The sequence below is a fragment of the Trachypithecus francoisi genome, unplaced genomic scaffold, assembly GCF_009764315.1.
Source record: "Trachypithecus francoisi isolate TF-2019V2 unplaced genomic scaffold, Tfra_2.0 Lachesis_group15, whole genome shotgun sequence".
In the NCBI taxonomy this organism is placed as follows: Eukaryota; Metazoa; Chordata; class Mammalia; order Primates; family Cercopithecidae; genus Trachypithecus; species Trachypithecus francoisi.
This window is the reverse complement of record NW_022681460.1, coordinates 109,776,720-109,802,576: the sequence shown is the minus strand read 5'-3', so window position 1 is coordinate 109,802,576 and position 25,857 is coordinate 109,776,720. Positions and strand designations below refer to the sequence as shown.

The 25,857-nt window shown below is 40.9% G+C and overlaps 2 protein-coding genes across 2 annotated transcripts in view; both read left to right on the top strand.

The window, feature by feature from the left end:
• Positions 1–25,857, top strand: part of RBFOX1 (RNA binding fox-1 homolog 1) — a 2,535,170-nt gene that overhangs the window by 19,863 nt on the left and 2,489,450 nt on the right. The gene's annotated exons all lie outside the window — the stretch shown is intronic.
• LOC117097682 (40S ribosomal protein S3a-like) lies at positions 13,325–14,350 on the top strand. Its single transcript, XM_033235809.1, has one exon. It carries the CDS (start codon positions 13,334–13,336, stop codon positions 13,835–13,837), a length of 504 nt encoding a protein of 167 aa, XP_033091700.1. The 5' UTR covers positions 13,325–13,333; the 3' UTR covers positions 13,838–14,350.

Below are 25,857 nucleotides of genomic sequence, written 5' to 3'. Positions count from 1 at the left end.
TGTGATTTACTCTAGTGGAAGCCAGTGCAGCTTAAGTGGAGGTCTTGCTCTGAAATGGAGCCAGGTTATGGATGAGCAGAGCTGCCAAAACCATTTTGGAGGAAATGTTTCTGTGTCACCCTCAGTTGATTGAACTCAAGATTTCACTCCCATTTAACACCACGTGGGGGCCATTCTGACTTCTGCGGAGGGGGTATGATCAGATCCTCTGTAAACGTGGAAGTGAGGAGGCTGCGCATGGTGGCTCACACCTGTAATCTTAGCACTTGGGAGGCTGAGGTGGGCGGATCACTTGAGCCTGGGAGTTTGAGACCAGCCTGGCCAACGTGGTGAAACCCCATCTCTACTAAAAATACAAACATTAGCCGGGCATGATGGTGCACCTCCCGATCCAGCTCTTCGGGAGGCTGAGGCAGGAGAATCGCTTGAACTTGGAAAGTGGAGGTTGCAGTGAGCTGAGGTTGTGCCACTGTACTGCACATCAGCCTGGGTGACACAGCGAGACTCCATCTTAAAAAAAAAAAAAGTGTATGTGAGGAACCTGGGATTGAGGTTGGAGATGTTGGGGATGGAGATGCTTCATGTACTGAACAAAAACCAAGGGATACTAATGCTGGAGGAAGAAGCATCACCCTCAGTTTCTACTAACTCAACCATGCATGAGATGGGGACTTGGTATCTGAGAAAAGAGCCTCTTTTTAGGTCTTCAGCCCTGATCAAACCGTTTCTGAATTCCTCATAGACATATAATCAGTGCTATGAGTGGTACTGATTGGATAATCTTTCTGTCATTTCCTGTGCTAGGAAGGAAAATACATGTACAGTCAACTTCCTTGAGGGTTCTTTCTTTTGCATCAGGATATCTCAAACTCCTGCCCTTACAACACCTGTAAGAGAATCATCTGGGATGCTTGCTCACTCTGCATACAGACCCTTTAGAATCAGAATCAGAATCAGAATTCCTGGGGCTGGAACCACAAAATGAAATGACATTTCAACAAGTTTGTCATCACTTAAGAGAGAAAAGGTGAGTATTTGGATACCTATGATACAAAGTAGATTAGAGAAGAATGATTTGATTATTTTAAATGATGTGTTTTTAAAAATTTAATACATGAAAGGCTGGGTGCAGTGTCTCACGCCTGTAATCCTAGCACTTTGGGAGGCCGAGGTGGGTGAATCATTTGAGGTCAGGAGTTAAAGGCTAGCCTGGCCAACATGGTGAAACCCCATCTCTGCTAAAAATACAAAAATTAGCCAGGCGCTACTGGTGTGCGCTTGTAATCCCAGCTACGGGGGAGGCTGAGGCAGGAGAATTGCTTAAGCCTGGGAGGTGGAGGTTTGGTGAGCTGGGATTGTATCACTCCACTCCAGTGTGGGTGACGATTGTTTAACCATCACCAAGATGGATTCTGAGTCCAAATAGTAATATTAAGGACATTGTTGACATTGTCTCAAAAAAATTAATGAATACAGAAAAGTACAAAAAGGGAGAGAAATCATCCCAAATCTCACGACCCCAAGAAATAAACCTCCTTAATATTAAGTGAACAGCATTCCTTGCTATGCACAGAGATGGCAAGAGACGTGAACAGATACTTCTGATCACACAAAATAAGGTTTTAAAAACAAGAAGTAGCAAATTGAGTGTAAATTTATCTGAAGAAAAAGAAATGGAAGTGAAATGGAAGGAACTGGTCAACTCAGATAAATGTAGTTTTTCCTCACCAAAAATCAGTTTCTAGAACATCTAAGAAATCAAAGGTGATGAAAAATATTAAGGTGTTTTATATATATATATATATATATATATATATATATATATATATGTAAAAGTCTTTACAGTTGATTGAGCCTCTCATGAAAAATTTGCACAATCACTGCAAATAAAGTCATTGCAGAATCTTTACTCCTTTTGCTTTTTGTCAGCACTGACATTGGCCTTTGCAGTCTCTTGACTTCATTCTGCCCTTGCATTCCTTTTGCTGTTTTCTTGAGGTCGTCGTCTTCTCATGCCAGCCATGTCTTGCAAGTTTATGTTTGAGTTCATTTTTCTTTGCATAATTCAAGGAACCAGATAGCATGCCAAAGCCCATTGTTTAACCACCACCAAAATGAGTTCTGAGTCCAAATATTCATATGAAGATAACGCGCATTGTGGTCTTGTACATTTTGTTGCCTTCCCAGGATGAAGGACATTGGTGACTATTTGTTTCCTCTGGAGTGGTTGATTGGTCATGACCTTCCTGGTCCAGATAGTTACTGTGTCATTCATCATGGTAGTTGATCCTCGGGTAGTTAGGGAGGAAAAGAAGCAAGAAGTTTTATATTTAAAACCACATGTTTCAGTTTTAGATCTGATTGACTTAGTAAAGGGCATTAGCACGTCTACTTTCTACAATCCCTCCCATTACCTCTGGAAACTAGTTATTTCTAGGTTGTTTTATGTTGTTAAGGTTGACCTACCTTTTCTTTCTGTTCTGTAATCATAGTCCTGTTTTTAAATGGATTCACCTCTCATCACTAGCCTTTTGTCATGGTCATTCAATTCACAAATTGCTTATTTTTTAATTTCTTGGCTGACTAAATTTTATTATGAAGGCTTTTATTAAAAAACCTCAGAAGTACTGTATTCTCCAAGTTCTTGAACATGTCATACTGTCTTTTGCCTATTTTGATTGGTGGATAATTTAGCTGGCTATAAAATTCTTGGATTACACTCTATTTCCCTTAGAAATTATAGGCAACCATCCACTGACTTATTTCATTGTGCTTTCTGTTTTTTTGAGATGTAGTCTCACTCTGTCACCCAGGCTCGAGTGCAGTGGCGTGATCTCGGCTCATTGCAAGCTCTGCCTCCCGGGTTCACGCTGTTCTCCTGCCTCAGCCTCCTGAGTAGCTCGGACTATAGGCACCTGCCACCATGCCTGGCTAAGTTTTTTTTGTATTTTTAGTAGAGACAGGGTTTCGCCGTGTTAACCAGAATGGTCTCAATCTCCTGAGCTCATGATCTGCTGGCCTTGGCCTCCCAAAGTGCTGGGATTACAGGTGTGAGTCACTGTGCCCAGCCTCATTGTACTTTCTACTAACCCCCTTACCCTGGCCTCTTCCATCTTGTCTTTGTCTCTCCCAGTAGTTTCTTCATGAAGAGGCCATGTGCTATATTCCATAAGATATTTCACACTCAAAGAAGACTTCTTTTATACTCTTTTGATGATTTGGGAATCACTGTTTTGATTTATAAGGGAGTTTATAATAAATACTGTAAAAGAGAAACACTTAATGTATTTTGAGACATTAGAGAAGGGAGGAACCACTTCTATTAATATTTGGGGTTAGCAGGGAAGGCTTAGTTAAGAGGTAACATTTGAACTAAGCCTTGAAATAAGGGAGGTATTTGGACATGCTGTAATGGGGAAGGAGTAGAAGCAAGGCATGGTGGTTAATTTTATGTATCAATTTGACTGGGTTACGGGCTGCCCAGATACTTGGCTACACTTTATTCTGGGTGTGTCTCTGAGGGTATTCTGGATGAGGATAACATTTAATTGGTAGACTGAATAAAGCAGATTGTCCTCCCCAATGTGGGTGAGCCTCATCCCGTCATCCAACAGGTAGAGTAACAGAGAATTTGCTCTCTTTACCTGGTTATATTTAAACTGGAACATCAGTCTTCTCCTGACTTTAGATATGGACTCGAGTTGGAACTATATCATGGCTGTCCTGGGCCTCCAGCTTGCTGACTGCAGACCCCAGGACTCCTTAGCCTCCATAACCATGTGAGCCATCCCTTACAACAAATCAATCTGTCTCTATGTATATAACTCTATCTCTATCTCTGTGCTCTTTCTCTGGAGAACCTAGAGTAATACACAAGGTTATCTTAGAGAAGAGGACGACCCAAGGAAAAGCATGGAGGCAGACAAGTGCAATGAGAGTTTGGGAAAACTGGGGTCCTGATGGGGAGTTTGGATTTCACTCTGTGTAGCATGGAGAATCCTTGAAAATATTCAAGAGGTGAAATTGTATTTGTGGAAAAACACCAGGAGTATGTCAAAAGAAAAACACACATTCCATTTTAACTCCACTGAAGGGGGCATCAAAAGGATGCACTGGGAACATCGGTTGGAGGGTGGTTGAGGCCATATCTGGAGGGTCTTTACTTCTAGGCTGAGTCTGAAGTTATCTTTCTGGGAAGTGGGAGATCATTAAACATCTTTGAGCTCCACTCAAGAAATGGTTTTGCTAACAATGGCAGGGTGATGGTGGTGGTGGTGGTGGTGGTGGGGAACTGGTGGCATGAATTCTAAGTAGGTTTCTGTTGTTCTAGCTGAGAAAGGTGGGGAATGGACTTTAAGTAGAATAATACAGATCTGGGAATCAACTGCATGGAGGAGGTAGTTACGGGTGATGAGATGGCTCAGGGACAAAGTTTGGTAGAAGGAGAAAAGATATTAGGCTGGTACAAAAATAATTGCTATTTTTGCCGTTAATTTTAATGGCAAAAACTGCAATTACTTTTGCACCAACCTAATAGGATGCAAACTTTAGAGTCATCTGCATCACAGGGATTGATGAAGATCAACAAACTTTGGGAACACAGGAAAGGAGCAGAGAAGGTAATGACTTGAGGGCATAGCAGGGATAATCAAGGTATTTCTTGTTAGCATGTGGAGACTTAAGCATGATTATACGTTAAATGCCTGGCACAAACATGGTGCAAAATATTTATGAGTCAAAAGATGAGTGAAGGTGGCAAGTCATAGGAGTTCCAAGGGAATGGGTGATAAAGGGAGGTCTCAAATGAGGTACAAGTGGAGAAGGTAGCTTGGGAAAAGGAGAAGGATGCTTCTCTTTATAAGATGGGAAAGGCAGAAGAAGAGGGTCAAGATAGAGTGATCTAGGGGTGAGGTGGAAGTGAGTTCAGAGAACTCAACTCTGAGTGGGCTCTGAAACCCCTAGGGATGGGTTTGGGGGGCTTTCAGATATGGAAGAGGTTTAAAGTCAATTGTTATAGCAAATATGGTTCGGAATTTATTTGTGATGCTTAAAAATATTGCTGAACAGAAGTGAAGTCTACCCTAGAGTTGGATGGTGAGATTATTATTATTATTTTTTAAATCTTTTTTATTATTATTATACTTTAAGTTCTAGGGTACATGTGCACAACGTGCAGTTTTGTTACATATGTATACATGTGCCATGTTGGTGTGCTGCACCCATTAACTCGTCATTTACATTAGGTATATTTCCTAATGCTATCCCTCCCCCCTCTCCTCTCCCCGCAATAGACCCCGGTGTGTGATGTTCCCCTTCCTGTGTCCAAGTGATCTCATTTTTCAATTCTCACCTATGAGTGAGAACAAGCAGTGTTTGGTTTTCTGTTTTTGTGATAGTTTGCTGAGAATGATGGTTTCCAGCTGCATCCATGTCCCTACAAAGGACATGAACTCATCCTTTTTTATGGCTGCATAGTATTCCATGGTGTATATGTGCCACATAGAAACAAAAAATTTTGAAGCAATTTAAAAGAGAAAAAATGGTGGGAGAGTTGAAATATCACACAATAGTAATAGAGTCAAAGCTGTCAGTGTTAACAGATTCATGCTTAGGAATGATGTGTTGCTTGAGTTTTCTTTTTGTTCATACCAATTTACAACATTTAGTATTAAATGAAATAAAACAATAATAAACACTTTTTTGTTAAACCATTTTTTTTTTCCAAGACAGAGTCTTGTTCTCTCACTCGGGCTGCAGTGCAATGATGCAACCTTGGCTCTCTGTGACCTCCACCTCCCGGGTTCAAGCGATTCTCCTGCCTCAGCCTCCCAAGGAGCTGGGACTACAGGCATGTACCACCACGCCGAGCTAATTTTTTGTATTTTTGGTAGAGATGAGGATTCTCCAGGTTGGCCAGGCTGGTCTCCAATTTCCTGGCCTCAAGTGATCTGCCCACCTCGGCTCTCAAAGTGCTGGGATTACAGACGTGAGCCACAGTGCCCAGCCGACACCAATTCTTTTCAATTTTTCACTTTTGTATTTTGAGGTTCAACCCAAATTGATTATCACATCAAAACAATGAATTAAGTTTACTATTAAATAGGAAAAATAATAATAATTTATAATTTATAATAATTTATAATAATAATAATCCTATGAAAGCTACATCCTATGTGATTCAGCCTCAGAGCACCCCAGATTCAAAGAATCCCAATGCAAATACTCATTCCACTCTTTGCCCAAGGCTCTTGAAAAACTTAAAAGATATCCATAAAGAGCTTCTCTATACTTATTTTTAAATTTCTTGGCTTCTCCTATTCACTAATATCTCAAAACTGGTGGAGTTCTCACTTTACTACCTCAGAAGACATTTCTTCCTTCTATTCATGAGTTCATCTCCAAAATCTTTCACAATCACTTCTTCTCTCATTTCCTCTGCACTTAGCCCTTTCTCCTAAAGTTCTTCAGCTAGTTTCATCCCTCACCACCACTATTCTAGACTCCTGAAGTGAATGTTGAACACATAGTCTCTCCCACTCTGAGAACGTTTTTCTCCGTGATTCATTTTGATAAGGGTTGAGAGACAAGGTATGTACATTGGAGAATCAGAATTGTTTTAAAAAGGCAGAGACCAAGTTGACACTTTATTGAGCAGGGGAAGAAGAAGACTGAGACTTATGAATCCTATCACCTAGATAACATTATAATCTCAAAAAATAGTGTTAGAAAATGCCCATGGGAATTTTCTTTTAAAGTAAGTCCATATGAGATGGTGAGATTATTTAGTGGAACTACCAGATCCATGTTGTGGTTCTTTCCAGTACCATTTAGCAGCCCTTGGACAGTTGCAAGGCAAGTCATCAGTGGGGTGTGGAGATTTTCCAGGTGGGTGTTGTTGAAGGCAGGGAAGAACAAGTTTAGGAGCGTATTACAAGAAGAAGGTGACTGTGAGGTCCAGGCTGAGCAGGAAGGTAAAGCAAGAAGGAAACATGAGATTGTAAAGAGAAGTTTAGAGGGATGAGGAGGCAGGATAGGTGAACAGTTGCAGGATGTAGCTAGAATGGTGATGTCAGATCTTTGGGCCAGAGAGCTTTACAGTGATGATGAAGATCAAAGAGAGGGCATTAGAATCAAGCTATAAAGAGCCACTGTTTGATGTCAGGATGTGAGGATGCTGCAGGTGGATGTCTGCGCATTGATGGTGAGAACGTGGTCACCCTGGCCCTGCTGGGTCTTTGCTAAGGAGACTGCGCTCTGTTCTTGGGGCCGTTTTCATCACCTGATTAGAGCACTGGTCTCTAAATGGTGTTCTTTGGACCATCTGTATAAAATGTTCATGGGTCAAGGATAAAATGGAAAAACAGAAAATGTCACAGAAATGTGCCCGTTGATGAAAGACCACCTACTTGTCCTTTTTGGAGGATTGTTCTTTTTTCTGAAATTGTGTATATTCTATTCTATTAAAAAATTTTTGTATTTGCGTATGTTTTTCTCTTTTATGAAATGCCATGGGGTAGAAATTTGTAATGTATCCAGTTGTCCTGTCTTCATGCATTGCAGTGTGGTGGGGGAGGGGATGTGGCTAGTACTGACCAACAGGCTGGGGGCAGAAGTGCAGTGTGAGACTTCTATCCTGGAGCATTTAATTCCTAGTACAGGGCTCTCTAGCATTCTTCTGCCTCTGTTCCCTGGTTGGTGATACTCGAGGTGGTACATCCCCCATTAGCCTTAGTCTTAGGGTGAGTTTGATGGGAAACAGAGCACCTCACACCTCCCTGCAGATGTAGCATGAGTGTGAAAAACAACTTCTGATGTTTGAAGTTACCAAGATTTAGGAGTTGTTTGTTATTGCAGCAAAACCTAACCTATTCTGACTGATCATGGTGGAATTTCTGTGTGTGTGTGTGTGTGTGTGTGTGTGTGTGAGAGAAACTGGTAGTTTAAAAAAGTTCCTTCTTACCAAAAAGAAAAAAAATAGCAACCTTATGTTGGTTCTCAAATTAAAAAAATATTTTTACTGGTTTATAAAATAGAAAAATCTGAGAATCTGTAGCTTAGAGAACTACAGTGTGGGATGTCTCTAAAGACCAGGTTATTTTATCAGCTCCTCACACCACTTTATAGAAGCTTAGCCAAGACTTGGACTATTTCAGTCTTTTCCATTCCACATTCCACGGACTCTTGAAGAGACATTGATAAAACGGTGCAGCCTTGAACCACCCTAACTCAATCCCCCTTTTACTGCAGAATGAGCTTGTTGCTACAGTGATACTTGACCCCCTTAGATATATTCTGTACTAATTATATTAAAACATGACCAATGCTTTTGCTTTGTTGTCTCCCAAATTAAACACCTTAATCATGCGAACACAGAGAATTGGATTTAGTGTGACTGATTCCCAACTGTCAGTAAGAACATAATTAGATAATATTTTTCTCCAGTTCAAATAAAAGAAAATTGACAGTAAAATGCTGATCAATATGTGTAGCTCAGGAGGTAGAGCCTGCTTTGAGATGCAGAAGTATTTGTTTTTTTTTTTTTTTCTTTAGATCTATATTCTTGAGTAAAGAAAAAATCCATCTCTCTTTCCTAGAGGGGGAAGACTTTCAGAGCTGGGCTTGGCAACAGCCTGACTATCAGAGGCTGAATTAAACAAATAGGTACCTCCCTGGAGTGAATGGTGCATTTCTCCTGTTGGGGGGACCGTGCTTTTATGGTGGACTTTGCTTTCTGTCTTGGTCTCTGGATGTGTGTATCTGTGGGTGGATGTCTGCATGTAAATGGCAGCGTATACCCATGTGGGTGTGTACAAAATTCCCATGTGAATCTTAGCTTTGTGGGGATCTTGGGGTCTTGAGCCCAGCCGATGCCATTTGAAGAAAAATCACTTGACTATGAGACAGAAAGAATGGAAACCACATCCTAGCTCTAAAGGTACCAGGCTGATTAAAAAAACAAAACAAAACGGGATTTTCTTTGTTTTGGACTCTACCTGCCTCCAAATGACATTTCTGTTTCCTGTGAAATGATTAGAATGAAAGAGATCCCGAGCACGAAGGAGCAGATACTGTGTGATTCTGTGTATGTCAGGGTTTTAGCTGCGATCCTGCTGACATTTTGGCTCACCAGTTTCTCTATTGTATGTGTGTGGGCTCCCCGTACATTCTAGGATGTTGAGTGGCATCTCTGGACTCACTGAATGCAGTAACACAAGTTCTCTCAAGTAGAGACAACCCCCTGTGTCTCTCGATATTGCCTCATGTCCCCAGGGGGCAAAATAGCCCACATATGAGAACTGCTGCTTTCATAAAGTACAATGTTAGGTGGAATTGGTGGAGGCTGTTGGTTGTCAGGGATGGAGACCCCAGAGATGGAAGAGACCCCAGGAATATTCTGGAAGGGGCTGTAACGTTCTTTTTCTTGAATTGGGTGTTGGTAATATGGAGATGTTCAGTTTTTATTTTTGAGGCAGGATCTTGCTCTGTCACCCAGGCTGGAGCACAGTGGTACCATCATGGCTCACTGCAGCCTCTGCTTCCTGGGCTTAAGCAGTCCTCCCACCTCAGCCTCCTGAGTAGCTGGGACTACAGGCATGTGCCACCACTATTGCCTAATTTTTTATTTACTTATTTTTTGTAGAGATGGGGATCTCACTATGTGCCCAGGCTGGTCTTGAGCTCCTGGGCTCAAGCAGTCTGCTCACCTTGGCCTTCCAGAGTGCTGCGATGACAGGCATGAGCCACTGTGCCTGGCCAGTATGTAGGCTGCAGTGCAGTGGTGCAATCTCGCTCACTGCAAGCTCTGCCTCCCAGGTTCACACCATTCTCCTGCCTCAGCCTCCCAAGTAGCTGGGACTACAGGCGCCCGCCACCACGCCAGACTATTTTTTTTTTTTTTTGTATGTTCAGTAGAGATGGGGTATCACTGTGTTAGCAAGGATGGTCTCGATATCCTGACCTCGTGATCAGCCTGCCTGAGCCTGCCAAAGTGCTAGGATTATAGGCATGAGCCACCACGCCCGGCCTATGGGCACATTTCTTTAAGTAATAATTCAGTAAAGCATTTAGAAAACTTTGTCATAAGAGGAGTGATTTGTAGAATGACTGGCATGAAAGCTGATCACCTTAATTTGAACTACTCTGAAATGAGCACCAGGGGCCACCAAGACGAGCCATTCAAGGTGTCATAACCAAGGATAGGAGTGTGTTGTGTACATCTCTGCATAAAGGATTTGCTGGTTACATAGAAGAATGAAGCCTCCTTCTGAGGACAGAGGCAGCAAAGCAAGTGGAAACCCAAAGCACTGAGCTTTCTAAATGGACTTTGCTAAAATCTTGTGGATGACTCATTCTCTTAACATATACCTGTGTACATATTGTCCACATAAACATTAATTCTGTAACAAGGCCCACACATAAGGGTTTTTTTTTTTTTTGAGACAGTTTTGCTTTATTGCCCAGGCCAGTGTGCAGTAGCATAATCTTGGCTCACTGCAACCTCTACCTCCTGGGTTCAGGCAATGCTTGTGCCTCAACCCCCCGAGTAACTGGGACTACAGGTGCACACCACCACGCCTGGCTCATTTTTGTGTTTTTGTAGAGATGCAGTTTTACCATGTTGGCCAGGCTGGTCTCAAACTCCTGGCCTTAAGTGATTTGCCCACCTCAGCCTCCTAACGTGTTGGGATTACAGGTGTGAGCCACTGCACCTGGGCCCACACATAAGGTTTGAGTTGAGGTAGAGAAACTCTGGCAAGACTGAGGAATTTGGCCACAGTCTCTGGGAAATATCCACAATTTCTGGAATCTTCTCTACTTCCAGAGTTCCCACTTTCTGTCTCTCTCCTGTTTATTCAACAAACTTGTATGGAACCACAGTGTGCCTAGAACTTGCGAGGTGTGGAGGATAAAAAGATGACTGAGGTCGGGCATGGTGCCTCATGCCTGTAATCCCAGCACTTTGGGAGGCCAAAGCAGGTAGATCATTGGAGGTCAGGAGTTTGAGAACAGCCTGGCCAACATGATGAAACGTCTCTACTAAAAATACAAAACTTAGCCGGGCATGGTGGCATGCACATGTAGTCCCAGCTACTTGGGAAGCTGAGGCAGGAGAATTGCTTGAACCCAGGAGGGTTCAAGCAGATTTTGCAGTGAGCTGAGATCATGCCACTGCATTCTAGCCTGGGAGACAGAGCAAGATTCCATCTCAAAAAAAAAAAAAAAAAAAAAAAAAGATGACTGAGATACAGACTCCATCAGAGTTGACTCTAACAGAAATTAGGTAAGAGCCCAAGGTCTGACTGGGGAAGCACCTTGATCAGCCTCATCCTGTAGCCTCTACTAGAATGAAGAACACTTTTTCTTTACCTGTGAAAATGTATTGTGCTGCGTACCTACAAGTGCAATTTGTGTTAATTCTGCAAAATTTGCCATATCACTATGCCTGTATTCTTAATATTTTTCTTTTGAGAGATTTTTCAGCAAATCATCTTTGGACTATGTGCAACTGGAAATTTACTTAGAGTCAACAAAAAGTACAGGAAGGTCAGTTCTTAGTCAAGAGTTAGGTTTTCAAAGACAGTGGAGAAAGTAAAAAATCTAGTACAGTCAAGATTATACTTGCAAATCCCCCCATCATTCATAAAGTTTAGCAGTCAGTCTTACTGTGCCTCACCAGGTTCAATCTGCACTTCTTCCCCCACGATTGGAACAGACGGTGATTTTTTTATGAGCAACTGATTAAGTCATTTAGAGGGTGTTTGCTGTAGGAGCCATGTGCACTAGAGACCAACCAATGTGCCTTCATGGCACCATTTCTGCCTCTCTCCCTCTTTGTTCTTGCCAAGTACCCATAGTTCATTTTCCATAGATTAAAAGAGCCCGAGTTGGGCCTATACCTAGGAGTACAATTGCTGGGTTGTTGGGTAACTCTACCTAGAATTGTTTGGGAAGTTGTCAAACTGTTTCTTACAGTGGCTACGCCATTTTAATTCCCACCAGCAGTGTATGAAGGTTCTAGTTTCTCTACATCCTCACCAACATTTGTTATTTTGTATAATTTTTTTTTTTTTTTTTGAGACAAAGTCTTGATCTGTCACCCAGGCTGGAGTGCAGTGGTACAATCTCGGCTCACTGCAATCTCTGCCTCCCAGATTCAAGTGACTCTCCTGCCTCAGCTTCCTGAGTAGCTGGGATTATAGGCACCTGCTACCCTGCCTGGCTAATGTTTTTATTTTTTTTTTTACTAGAGACAGGGTTTCACCATGTTGGCCAGGCTGGTCTCAAACACCTGGCCTCAGGTGATCCACCCGCCTCGGCCTCCCAAAGTGCTGGGATTACAGGTGTGAGCCACCGCGCCAGGCCAGTTTTCTGTATCTTCGATTCTAGCCATCCTTATGGGTATGAAGTGGTATCTCATTGTGGTTTTGATTTGTGTTTCCCTGATGATGAATTTCATCGAGCATCTTTTCATGTGCTTATTGGCCACTTGTATGTATTCCTTGGAGATGTGCCATATTTTCATATTCAAAAATGAAAGCACAGGTCCACACAAAACTTACACATGAATAATTCAGTAGCATCACTCCTAATAACCCAAAGAGGGAATTAATCCAAGTGCCCATCACCAGATGAAGAGATACACCAAATGTTGTCTACCCACACAGTGGAGTATTATTTGATTACAAAAAGGAGCAAAGTACTCACTTATGCTACAGTGTGGATGAACCTTGAAAACAGATGGAAGATCACATTCTACATGATTTCATTCAGATGGAAATCTATAGAAATATGAAGTGGGTTAGTGGTTGCTTCTGGCTGGTAGGGGCATGGGAGGATAGGGGGTGTTAGCCAAAGGGTATGAGGTTTCTTTTTGAGGTCATGAAATGTTCTAAAATTGACTGGTAATGTTTGCGTGTCTCTCTGAATATATTAAAAACGATTGAAATGTAAAAAACGCAAAGAAAAAAACAGCCCAAGTTGCAGTTTTATTCAACACTTGATGGGCTTTAAAAATAGATTCCAGGCTGGGCTTGGTGGCTCACACCTGAAATCCCAGTGCTTTGGGAGGCTACGGTGGGAGGATTGCTTGAGGCCTGGAGTTTCAGGCCAGCCTTGGCAACATGGCAAGACCCTGTCTCTACCAAAAAAAAAAAAAAGGAAAAATAAGTAGCAGCTGGGTGCAGTGGCTCACGCCTGTAATCCCAGCACTTTGGGAGGCTGAGGTGGGCAGATCACCTGAGGTTAGGAGTTGAAGATCAACCTGGCCAACATGGTGAAACCCTGCCTCTACCAAAAATATAAAATTTAGCCTTTCAGTACTCTGAGCAGCACCATGGCGGTTGTTAAGAACAAATGCTTTATGAAAGGTGGCAAAAAGGGAGTTAAGAAGAAAGTAGTTGATCCATTTTCTAAGAAAGATCAGTATGATGTGAAAGCACTTCCTATGTTCAGTATAAGAAGTATTGGAAAGATGCTAGTCACCAGGACCCAAGGAACCCAAATTGCATCTAATCCTCTCAAGGGTCTTGTGTTTGAAGTGAGTCTTGCTAATTTGCAGAGTGATGAAGTTGCATTTAGAAAATTCAGGCTGATTACTGAAGATGTTCAGGGCAAAAACTGCCTGACTCACTTCTATGGCATGGATCTTACCTGTGACAAAATATGTTCCATGGTTGAAAAATGTTCAGCAATGATTGAAGCTCATGGTGATGTCAGGATTACCGATGGTTACTTCTTTCGTCTGTTCTGTGTTGGTTTTAGTAAAAAACACAACAATCAGATACGGAAGACCTCTTACGCTCAGCACCAACAGTCTGCCAAATCCAGAAGAAGATGATGGAAATCATGACCTGAGAGGTGCAGACAAATGACTTGAAAGAAGTGATCAATAAATTGATTCCAGACAAGATTGAAAAAGATGTAGAAAAGGCTTGCCAATTTTTCCTCTCCACGATGTCTTCCTTAGAAAAGTAAAGATGCTGGAGAACCCTGTGTTTGGATTGGGAAAAGGCATGGAGCTTTGTGGTGAAGGTAGTAGTTCTGGAAAACCCACTAGGGATGAGACACGTGCTAAAGTTGAATGAGCTGATGGATATGGACCACAAGTCCAAGAATCTGTTTAAAGTTCAGACTTATAATAGTGGCAAATAAAAAGTCCTATTTGTGAAAAACAAACAATAAACAACAATGAAAAAAAGCAAAATTTGCCTGGTGTGGTGGTGCATGCCTGTAATCCTAGCTACTCAGGAGACTGAGGCACGAGAATCACTTGAACCTGGGAGACAGAGGTTGCAGTGAGGCAAGACTGCGCCACTGCACTGCAGCCTGGGCAACAGAGGGAGACTGTGTCTCAAAAAATAGAAAAAAAAAAGTATCCAGGCTTGGTGGTATGCGCCTGTAGTCTCAGCTACTCCGAAGGCTGAGGTGGGAGCATGGTTTGAGGCCAGGAGTAGTTTGAGGCTGCAGTGAACTATGATTGTGAAACTCCAGCCTGGACTGCAGAGCAAAACCCTGTCTCTTATACATACACACACACATACATACATACATACATACATACTCAGGCTCTACCTCCGGTGATTCTGACTAGTAGGGCTGGGTATCCCCTAGAGATCTTGCTGTTCAGCCTGGTCAGGGACTTTTCTTTGGGAACTGAGACACTGGCTGTGAGCCTTCTGTCCTGAGAAGTAGAGATCATGGTGACGCAGGTTCAAGCCTAAGCAGAACTGACTGTGCGTTAGGTATTATGCTGAACATCATTTCTTACTCTCACAGCAACGTCCTTAGAAGGTCGATGATATGTCCCTGCTCTACAGATGAGGAACTAATCTTTCAGAGGAGTTTAGCTTGTTCAAAACTTATTCTTCCTGTTGGAAACTTTGTACCCTTTGACCAATATCTCCTATCCCCTACCTTTCCTCCACCCCAGCCCCAGATAACCACTGTCCTACTCTCTATTTCTGTGAGTTCAACTTCTTTAGATTCCACATATAGGTAAAATCATGCAGTATTTGTTTTTCTGTGCCTGACTTATTTCCCTTAACACAATGTCTTTCAGGTTCATCCATGTTGTTGAAAATGACAGGATTTCATTCTTTTTAAGGGTTAATAGTATTCCATTGTGTTTACATAGTACATTTTCTTTATCCTTTCATCCACTGATGGACACTTAAGTTGATTCTATATCTTGGATATTGGGAATAGTGTTGCAGTGAACATAGGAATGTAGAGATCCCTTCGACATACTGACTTTAATTTGTTTTACTCTATACCTAGAAGTTGGCTTGCTGGATTATATGCTTTGAAATCTATAGCACAGCAAGGTGATTATAGTCAATAATAATGTATCTTTCAAAATAACTAAGAGGGTATATTTCAAATGTCTCATCATAAAAATTGTCAGTAAATTAGGTGATGGACATGTTAATTAGCTTGATCTAATCATTCTACATTGTCTACACATATGAAAACATCACATAAGTGTGTACAATTATGATTTGTCTGTTAAAATAACATTAGTTAACAAAATAAGTAAGTTGTTCAAAGCCCCAGTTGGGATTGATGGAGCTGGGACATGCGCTGAGGCTGTTGCTTTCAGGCCCACGGAGTCCATGGTCCACGAATGTTGAAGCCCTACCTGAGATGTCTACTGAGATCGGTGTAGGAATTCAATGTCTCAGAATCATGTCATCCTCCAGGGCCCACAAGTCCATGACTCCTGCCTCTACCCCTGACCCTACTGGCCTGAAATGTGGCCCCTGCTTTCATTTCTGGGAGCATACACCACTTACACCAAGCATTGATGGGTTTTGTTGACTTCATTTGAGATGTGGGGCCATGGAGAGGGTCCCATGATCCTTGCTTGGTGTTGGCCAACTCATTGACTTCTCTCCTTTGACTTCACCCTTCCCTTTTCTACTCACCTCCTCTGTCATGGATTGCTCTGGGAATTCTGAGCCCTGGTTCCTTTATTTTGCAGATAACCTTCACTCTTCTCTGCAACTAATCCCAAAAGTATGTAGTTGAGCTGACTGCAAGGTGCTTGACATGCAAGAGACTCCACAAATGAGATTCAGCCTCTGGAAAGTGGTGGTAGTTTCAGATTTATGTGGATGTTACTTTCCCCTATAAATATATTATTTAAACTATCAAACTCTTGGCTCCTGGATGCAGTCCTTTGCTGGTGGCAGTGGGCTGGGTACTGCCACGGGGGAGAAATGCTGAACACTTAGAGAAAGAGAAACTGGTTCTCTTTAAGAGGCAGAGAGTGGTTTCCAGTGCCTGTTTGTTTGGAGGCAAAATGGCTGCTGTATTAAAATTGCCCAAACTTGAGCTGGTGCCTTGTGTGTTTAGAGCTCAAAGCCACGATTGCTTTCATTTTTTTTTTTTCTTTGGTGTTAGGTTTTCCATCCTTTTGCTTGGCAGGTTTCTGCTAATACCTTCAACCTCAAGAGTTCCATTATACAGACACTAATAGCACCTACTATGTTCATTATTATATTATCTCCAATGCCTGGCATAGAGTAGGTCTGTAGTGCCTAATGTATGCCAGGCATTGGAGATAATATAATGATGAACAAGATAAACATGGCACTTGGAAAAGAAAGTCGAGTTCCCACTCTCAGCCTACCCCAAAGAGAGGCCAGAATTGGAGTTCCAAAGATCTCAGATGCCCTTGCATCATCTCCCTGAAGAAGGAAGGTGAAGCTTTGGTGTCTGAAGAGAATTTGGCTGGACAATCTCCAAGGTTTGGAACGATGGGAAGAAGCTGCCATCTGTGTTTAAGGTGAGAAGCAGGGGAGTGGCTGGATCTCAGAGGAAGGCAAGTTTAAGAGAAGGTTTTTGTGAGTTCCTTTGCCTAGCGGAGACCTGTTATAGTGAGGGTCCCTGGGGCTGAGCCTGTGGGTCAGTGGAATGAGACCGTGACGAGGGTCTTCTTATAGCAGGTGGCCCAAAAAAGGTTGATGGATCATGAACAGCTGGAAGAATGGAGAGTTCGGGAGACGTAGTTCCTACCTGGCTTTCCAACAGTGTGTAAGCCCAGAAGCCTTACATAAGCCCGTGGAGAAGGGAAAGGAACACTGGTAACGACGAGATTGAATTCTCCACCTGCCAGGCATCTAGGGACTCAGAGCAGATTTAACTGAAGTTACAGAAATAGGAATGTGACATTTCCTACATCCGGGTGTGCTGAAGCAAAATGTATTCCCTCTCTGGTTTGTGGGGAAGGAGAATGCTAACAGACAAGACTCCAGGTTTTCGCTCTTAAACCTGGTGCCTAGAAATACAGTTTCTACTGGATGTAGACAAAAGCTCCATATAGACATATCCATCACTGCATCTCTGATGCCTTGTGTTCTCCCTAATTTTCCCTGTAACCTGCAGAGGAAGAAAGTTCCAGCATCACTTTTGGCCTCCCAAGAGTGAGTTAGGTGACCAGGTGGGGTTGCTCATGCCTGTAATCTCAGCCCTTTGGGAGGCCGAGGTGTGCAGATCACTTGAGGCCAGGAATTGGGGACCAGCTTGGCCAACACGGTGAAACTGTGTCTCTACTAAAAATGCAAAAATTAGCCAGGCGTGGTCGTGGGCGCCTGTAGTCCCAGCTCCTCTGGAGGCTGAGGCACGAGAATCGCTTGAACCCAGGGGGCGGAGGTTGCAGTGAGCCCAGATTGCGCCACTGCACTCTAGCCTGGGTGATAGAGTGAGACTCGGTCTCAAAACAAAACAAAACAAAAACAAAGAAGAGTGAGTTAGGATGAAAACTTCCAAGTCTCTCTTTCATATGTCTCCTCCCTCGTGAGTAGAGGAGTTGACTTTATTGGGAAGACTGAGGAAAAGGTGACTGTATTTCTGCCATGTTCACTTATTAGTGGATGAGTTATTTTGCCTAGACTATGACCACAGGGGCCACCTCTAAATCCCTTGCATAGGCATCAGGCTTTTTTAGGGCAAGCAGGACAGGTAAGATCTGCCTCTGGCAGAGCCAGCCAGGTCTACTTACCCTCTGCTTCCCTTTCTGCCTGTGACTGAATGGGCATGTCAGGGTCTAGTAGGGGACCTGGGAGGAGGAAGCCTCATTACTTTCTATTCTGCAGCAATTGATGGCCACCCAACTTGAACAGTGGGGACTTATCACCTCATGGACTAAGACTGGAGATAGCTAGGTTGGCTAAATTAGTAGCTTGAGATGTTAGATTTTTCATTTGAGTTTTCTGTGCTGCTATTGCCTTCTGCTCTTGGTCACAGAGGCTGCCACAATCCACATGTCAAGTCCTCGTGTGACAACATCCAGAGACAGCAAGGAAGAGGTACAGTGTTTTCTTGCATGTTTCTTAAATTTTTTTTGATAGAGAATAATTGTACACATTTATGGGGTCCATGTGAGATTTTGGTGCATGCATACAATGTGTAATGATCAAATCAGAGTCTTCAGGATATTAATCACCTCAAACATTGACCATTTGTGTTGGGAATATTTCAAATCTTACTGCTATTTAGAAATATATAATAAATTCATTTATCAGTATACAAAATCAATGTACACAAATCAGTAGCAGTGCTATACACCAACAGGGACCAGGCTGAGAATCAAACCCTTTTGTAATAACTGTAAAAATAAAATACTTAGGAATATACCTAACCAACGAGGTGAAAGACCCCTACAAGGAAAACTACAAAACACTGCTGAAAGAAATCATAGATGATACGAACAAATGGAAACACATTCCATGCTCATGGATGGGTAGAGTCAATATTGTGAAAATGACCACACTGCCAAAAGCAGTCTACGTATTCAGTGCAATTCCTATCAAAATACCATCATAATTCTTTATAGAACTAGAAAAAACAATGCTAAAATTCATTTGGAACCAGCAAAGAGTCTACATAGACAAAGCAAAACTAAGCAAAAAGAACAAATCTGGAGGTATCACATTACCCAACTTTGAACTATATTACAAGGTTATAGTAATCAAAACAGCATGGTGGTGGTCTGAAAATAGGCACACGACCAATGGAACAGAGTAAAGAACCCAGAAATAAGGCCAAATACTTACACCCAACTGATCTTTGACAAAGCAAACAAAAATAAAGTGGGGAAAGTACACCCTATACAACAAATAGTGCTGGGATAATTGGCAAGTCACATGTAAAAGAATAAAACTGGATCCCCATCTCTCACCTTATACAAAAATCAACACAAGATGGATCAAAGACTTAAATCTAAGGCCTGAAACCATAAAAATTCTAGAAGATAACATTGAAAAACGCTTCTAGACATTGGCTTAGGCAAACAGTTCATGACCAAGAACCCAAAAGCAAATGCAAGCAAAACAACGATAAATAGATGGGACTTAATTAAACTAAAAGCCACCTGTAGAGCAAAGGAAATAATCAGCAGAGTAAACAGATCACCCACAGAATGGGAGAAAATTTTCACAAACTGCATCTGACAAGGGACTAATATCCAGAATCTACAGGGAACTCAAATCAGCAAGAAAAAAACAATCCCATCAAAAAGTGTGCCAAGGAGATGAATAGACAATTGTCAAAAGAAGGTATACAAATGGCCAACAAACATAAAAAAATGCTCAACATCACTAATTATCAGGGAAATGCAAATCAAAACCGCAGTGCGATACCACGTGTGAAATACACAAAAATAGATGTTGGCATGGACGTGGTGAAAAGGGAACCCTTTTACACTGATGGTGGGAATATAAGCTAGTACCACCACTATGGAAAGCAACATAGAGATTCCTTAAAAGAAGTAAAAGTAGATCTACCATTGGATCCGGCAATCCCACTACTAGGTATCTACCCAGAGGAAAGGAAGTCATTATATGAAAAAGACACTTTGGCACACATGTTTACAGCAGCAAAATTCGCAGTTGCAAAAATATAGAACCAGCCCAGATGCCCATCAGTCAATTAGTAGATAAAGAAAATGTGTTATGTGTATACACCATAGAATACTACTTAGCCTTAAAAAGGAATGAAATAATGGCATTCACAGCAACGTGGATGGAGTTGGAGACCTTTACTCTAAATGAAGTAACTCAGGAATCAAAACCAAAGATCACATATTCTCACTCATAAGTGGCAGCTAAGCTATGATATATGCAAGGGAAAAGAATGAAACAGTGGACTTTGGGGCTAAGCTATGATATATGCAAAGGGAAAAGAATGAAACAGTGGACTTTGGGGGCCCAGGGGGAAGAGGGGAGGGGGTTAAAGATAAAAGACTATATGTTGGGTAAATTGCTCTGGTGATGGGTGTGCCAAAATTTCAGAGATCACCGCTGAAGAATGCACCCATGTAACCAAATACCACCTGTTCCCTAAAAACTATTGAAATAAAAAAAAGAAATATACAATAAATTGTTATAGTCACTTTCTGTGATATTGAACACTAGATCTTATTCCTTCTATTATATATTTTTATACCCATTAATCAACCTCTTTTTGAACCCCTCCTCTTCCCAGCCTATGGTAGCTATCATTCTACTCTTTATCTCCATGATATCAATTTTGTATAGCTCCAGGGCACACAAGTCCATAACTACGGTCTCTATCCCAGACCCTACTGACCTGAAACATGGCCCCCACTTTGATTTCCAGGAGCATAAACCGCTCAAATAAGTGAGAACATACAGTATTTTTCTTTCTGTGCATGGCCTAGTTCACCTAACATTATGACCACTAGTTCAATCCATTTAGCTGAAAATGGCAGGATTTCATTCTTTTTTATGGCTGAATACTATTCTGTTGTGCATATATTCCCATTTTCTTTATCCATTGATTGACACTTAGATTGATTCCATGTCTTGGCTATTGTAAATAGTGCTACAGTAAATATGGGGATACAGGTATCCCGTTGATACACTAATATCCTAGTTTTTGGATATATACCCAGGAGTGGGATTGCTAGATAATATGGTAGATCTGTTCTTAGTTTTTTGAGAAATCTCTGTACTTTTTTTTCATAATGACTGTACTAATTTACATTCCCACCAACGATATACAAGAATTTTCTTTTCTTCACATACTTTCCAGCATTCGTTGTGCTTTGTCTTTTTAATAATAGCCATTCTAACAAGTGTGAAATGATATCTCATTGTGGTTTTGATTTGCATTTCCATGATGATAGTGATGTAGAATATTTTTTCATAAACTTGGTGATTTGTATATCTTCTTCTGAGAAATGTCTGTGTATTTTTTTTTGATAGTTTCTTTTACTCTGCAGAAGATCTTTCATTTAATTAGATCCCATTTGTCAGTTTTTGCTTTGTTGCAATTGCTCTTGGTATCTTTACCATGAAGTCTTTGCCTGTGACTGTGTCTGGGATGGTATTGCCTAGGTTGTCTTCCAGTGTTTTTATAGTTATGGGTTTTACATTTAAGTCTTTAAGCCATCTTGAGTTAATTTTTGTATATGGTGTAAGGGAGGGGTGTTGTGTTTTCACTCTGTTGATTGTTTCCTTTGATATGCAGAAAGTTTTTAGTTTACTATAATCCCATTTGTCTGTTTTTGTTGCTTGTACTTTTTAACTGTTAGCCATACAATCTTTGTTCTCAAGCGTTTCTTCTGTGTTTACTTCTAGTAGTTTTGTAGTTGTAGTTACTACATTTAAGTCTTTAATCGATTTTGAGTTTATTTTTGTATGTGATGAGAGATAAGGGTCTAGTTTTATTCTTCTGTGTTTGGATATCTAGTTTTCCTGGCACCATTTAATGAAGAGGGTGTCCTTTATTGAATGTATATTCTTGACACCTTTCTTGAAAATCAGCTGTAAGTGTGTGGATTCAGTTCTGGATGTTTTAGTCTGTTTCCTTTGTTTTTGTGTCTGTTTCAATACCAGTACATGCTGTTTTGGTTACTATAGCTTTGCAGGATATTTTAAAATCAGGTAGTGTGAGGCTTCTAGCTTTGTTTTTTTTTTTTGCTCAGTATTACTTTGGCTATTTGGCATCTTCTGAGGTTCCATATGAATTTTAGGGTTTTTTTATTCGTGTTTCTATGAAGAATATAATTGATAGGGATTATACTGAATCTCTAGATTGCTTGGGGTAGTATGGTCATTTTAGCAAAATTAGTTATTCCAACCCATGAGCATGAGATACCTTTCCATTTCTTTGTGTCCTTTTCATTTTATTTTATCAGTGTTTTGTGGTTTTCACTGTAGAGGTTTTTTTTTTTTTTTCCCCATCCTTGGTTAAGTTTATTCCTAGGTATTTTATTTTTGTAGCTATTGTAAATAGAATTGCTTCCTTGATTTCTTTTTTAGCTTGTTTGTTACTGGTATATAGAAACATTACTGATTTTTGTATGTTGATTTTGTGTCCTGAAGCCTTACTAAACTGTACATCTTTTTTTTTTTTTTTTGAAATAGAGTCTTGCTCTGTTGCCCAGGCTGGAGTGCAGTGGTACAATCTTGGCTCACTGCAACCTCTGCCTCTCAGGTTCAAGCGATTCTTCTGTTTCAGCCTCCCAAGTAGCTGGGATTACAGGCACCTACCACCATGCCTGGATAATTGTTGTATTTTTAGTAGAGACAGGGTTTCACCATGTTGGCCAGGCTGATCTCAAACTCCCAACCTCAGGTGATCTGCCCACCTTGGCCTCCCAAAGGACTGGGATTATAGGCGTGAGTCACCATGCCCAGCCTAATTTATCCATTTTAAGAGATTTTTGGTGGCATCTTTAGGTTTTTCTGTATACAAGTATAAGATTATGTCATCTGCATAGTGAGATAATTTGACTTCCTCTTTTCCAGTTTGGATGCTTTTTATTTCTTTCTCTTGTCTGATCGCTCTGGCTTGCCATTACTGTATTGAATTAGAGTGGTGAAGGTGGCCATCCTTGTCTTGTTCCAGTTCTTAGAGGAAGGGCTTTTCAATTTTTCCCAGTGAGTATGATGTTAGCTGTAGATTTTTCATATATGCCTTTTCTTATGTTGAAGTGTTCCTTCTATGCCTAATTTGTTGAGAGCTTGCATCATGAAGGAATGGTAAGTTTTACTGAGTGATTCTTCTGCATCTGCTGAGATGATCAGATAGTTTTTGCCCTTCATCTTGTTGATGTGGTGTATCACATGTATTGATTTGTGTATGTTGAGCCATCTTTGCATTCTTGGGATAAATCCCACCTGATCATGGTATATTATCTTTTTCATTCATCATTAGATTCGGCTTGGTAGTAGTATGCTGAGAATGTTTCCATCTGTGTTTATTAGCAATATTGGCCTGTAGATTTCTCTTTTTGTTGTGTCCTTGTCTTGATTGGATATCAGGGTAGTGCTGGCCTTATACAATGAATTAGGGAGAATTCCCTCCTCTTCAATTTTTGGGAATAGTTTGAGAAGAATTGGTGTTTGTTTTTCTTTATAAATTGGGTCAAAATCAGCATAAAATCCTGGTCTAGGGCTTTTCTCTTTTGGGAGACTTTTTGTTACTGATTCAAACCTGCTGTTCATTTTGGGTCAGTTCAGATTTTTTATTTCTTCCTAGTTCAGTCTTGGTAGGCTGTATATGTCTGGGAATTTATCCCTTTCCTCTAGGTTTTCCAATTTGTTACCATGTGGTTGTTCATAATAGCCTTTAGAATGATCCTTTTTATTTCTTTGCTAACAGTTGTAATGTCTCCTTTTTCATTTCTGATTGGTTTTATTTGGGTCTCCTTTCTTTTTTTTTTTTTGGTTAGCCTCACTAGTGGTTTATCAATTTTGTTTAACTTTTCAAAAACACAAGTTTCATTTTGCTGATTCTTTGCATTTCTTTTTTGCGTCTATTTCATTTGGTTCTGCTGTGATACTTATTATTTTTTCTTTCTACTAATTGTGTGTTTGGTTTGTTCTTCCTTTTTGAGTTCACTGAGGTACATCATTAGGTTGTTTATTTGAAATCTTTCTACTTTTTTGATGTAGGCATTTATTGCTATAAACTTCCCTCCTAGTACTGCTTTTGCTGTATCCCACAGGTTTTGCATGATGTGTTTCCATTTTCTGTTTAAACAAATTTTTTGATTTCCATCTTAATTTCTTCATTGACCCAATGGTCATTCAATAGCATGTTTAATGTCATGTATTTGTACAGTTTTCACATTTCTTCTTGTTGTTGATTTCAAGTTGTGGTCTGAGAAGATACTTGATATGATTTTAATTTTTAAAATTTTGTTGAGCCTAGTTTTGTGTCCTAACATATGGTCTATCCTGGAGAATGTTCCATGTATTGATGAGATCACTGTGTATTCTGCTGCTGCTGGATGAAATATTCTGAAAATATCTGTTAGGTCCATTTGGTCTAAAGTGCAACTTAAATCTAATGTTTCTTAGTTGAAGTTCTCAACTATCATTGTATTGGACTCTATCTCTCCCTCTAGATTTAATAATATTTGTTATGTGTGTCTGGATGCTCTTGTGTTGGTTGCATGTGTATTTAGAATTGTTATATTTTGTTGCTGAATTGATTCCTTTATTACCATATAATGACCTTCTTTGTCCTTTTTACAGTTTTTGACTTAAAGTCTGCTGTCTGCTTTATCTGATGTAAGTTTAGCTACTCCTGATTACTTTTGATTTCTGTTTGTGTGGTATATCTTTTTCAATCCCTTCACTTTCAGTCTGTGTGTGTCTTTCTAAGTGAAGTGCGTTTCTTGTAGACGTTGTTGGGTCATTTTTTATCCATTAAACCTGTCTCTATCTTTTAGGTAGGTAATTTAACCCATATTCAAAGTTATGATTTATAGGTGAGGTCTTATTCCTGTCATTTTGTTCAATGTTTTCTGGTTATTTTGTATATCCTTTTGATATGGTTTGGCTATGTCACCACTCAGATCTCATCTTGAATTTCCATGTGTTGTGGGAGGGACCCAGTGGGAAGTAGTTGAATCATGGGGGCAGGTGTTTCCCATGCTATTCTTTTGATAGTGAATAAGTCTCATGAGTTCTGATGGTTTTAAAAAGAGGAGTTTCCCTGCACAAGCTCTCTCTTTGCCTGCTGCCATCCGTGTAAGATGTGACTTGCTTCTCCTTGACTTCCGCACTGATTTTGAAGCCTCCCCGGCAATGTGGAACTGTAAGTCCATTAAACTTCTCTCTTTAGTAAATTTCCCAGTCTTGTGTATGTCTTTATCAGCTGTGTGAAGATGGACTAATACAGTAAATTGGTACCAGAAGTGGGGTGTTGCTAAAAGATACCTGAATATGTGGAAGTGACTTTAGAACTGGAAAACAGGCAGAGGCTGCGACAGTTTGGAGGGCTCAAAAGGAGACAGGAAAATGTGGGAAAATTTGGAAGGGACTTCCTAGAGAATTGCCGAAAATGCTGATAGTTGTATGGGCAATAAAGTCTAGGCTGAGGTTGTCTCAGATGGAAATGAGGAACTTGTTGGGAACTGGAGCAAAGGTGACTCCTGTTATGTTTTAGGAAAGAGACTGGTGGAGTTTTGCCCCTGCTGTAGAGATTTGTAAAATTTTGAACTTGAGAGAGATGATTTAGGGTATCTGGTAGAAGAAATTTCTAAGCAGCAAAGCATTCCAGAGATGACTTGGGTGCTGTTAAAGGCACTGAGTTTTATAAGGGAAGCAGAGCATAAAAGTTTGCAAAGTTTGCAGCCTGACAATGCAATAGAAAAGAAAATCCCATTGTCTCAGGAAAAATTCGATCTGGCGGCAGAAGTTTGTATAAGTAACGAGGAGCCAAATGTGAATTCCCAAGACAATGGGGAAAATGTCTTCAGGGCATGTCACAGGTCTTCATGGCAGCCCCTCCCATCAAAGGCCCAGGGGCCTAGGAAGAAAAGATGGTTTTGTGGGCTGGACCCAGGGACCCCCCTGCTGTGAGCAGCCTAGGGACTTT

Coding starts and splice junctions, on each gene's coding strand:
- LOC117097682 (XM_033235809.1), top strand. CDS start 13,334: ATGGCGGTTGTTAAGAACAAATGCTTTATGAAAGGTGGCAAAAAGGGA.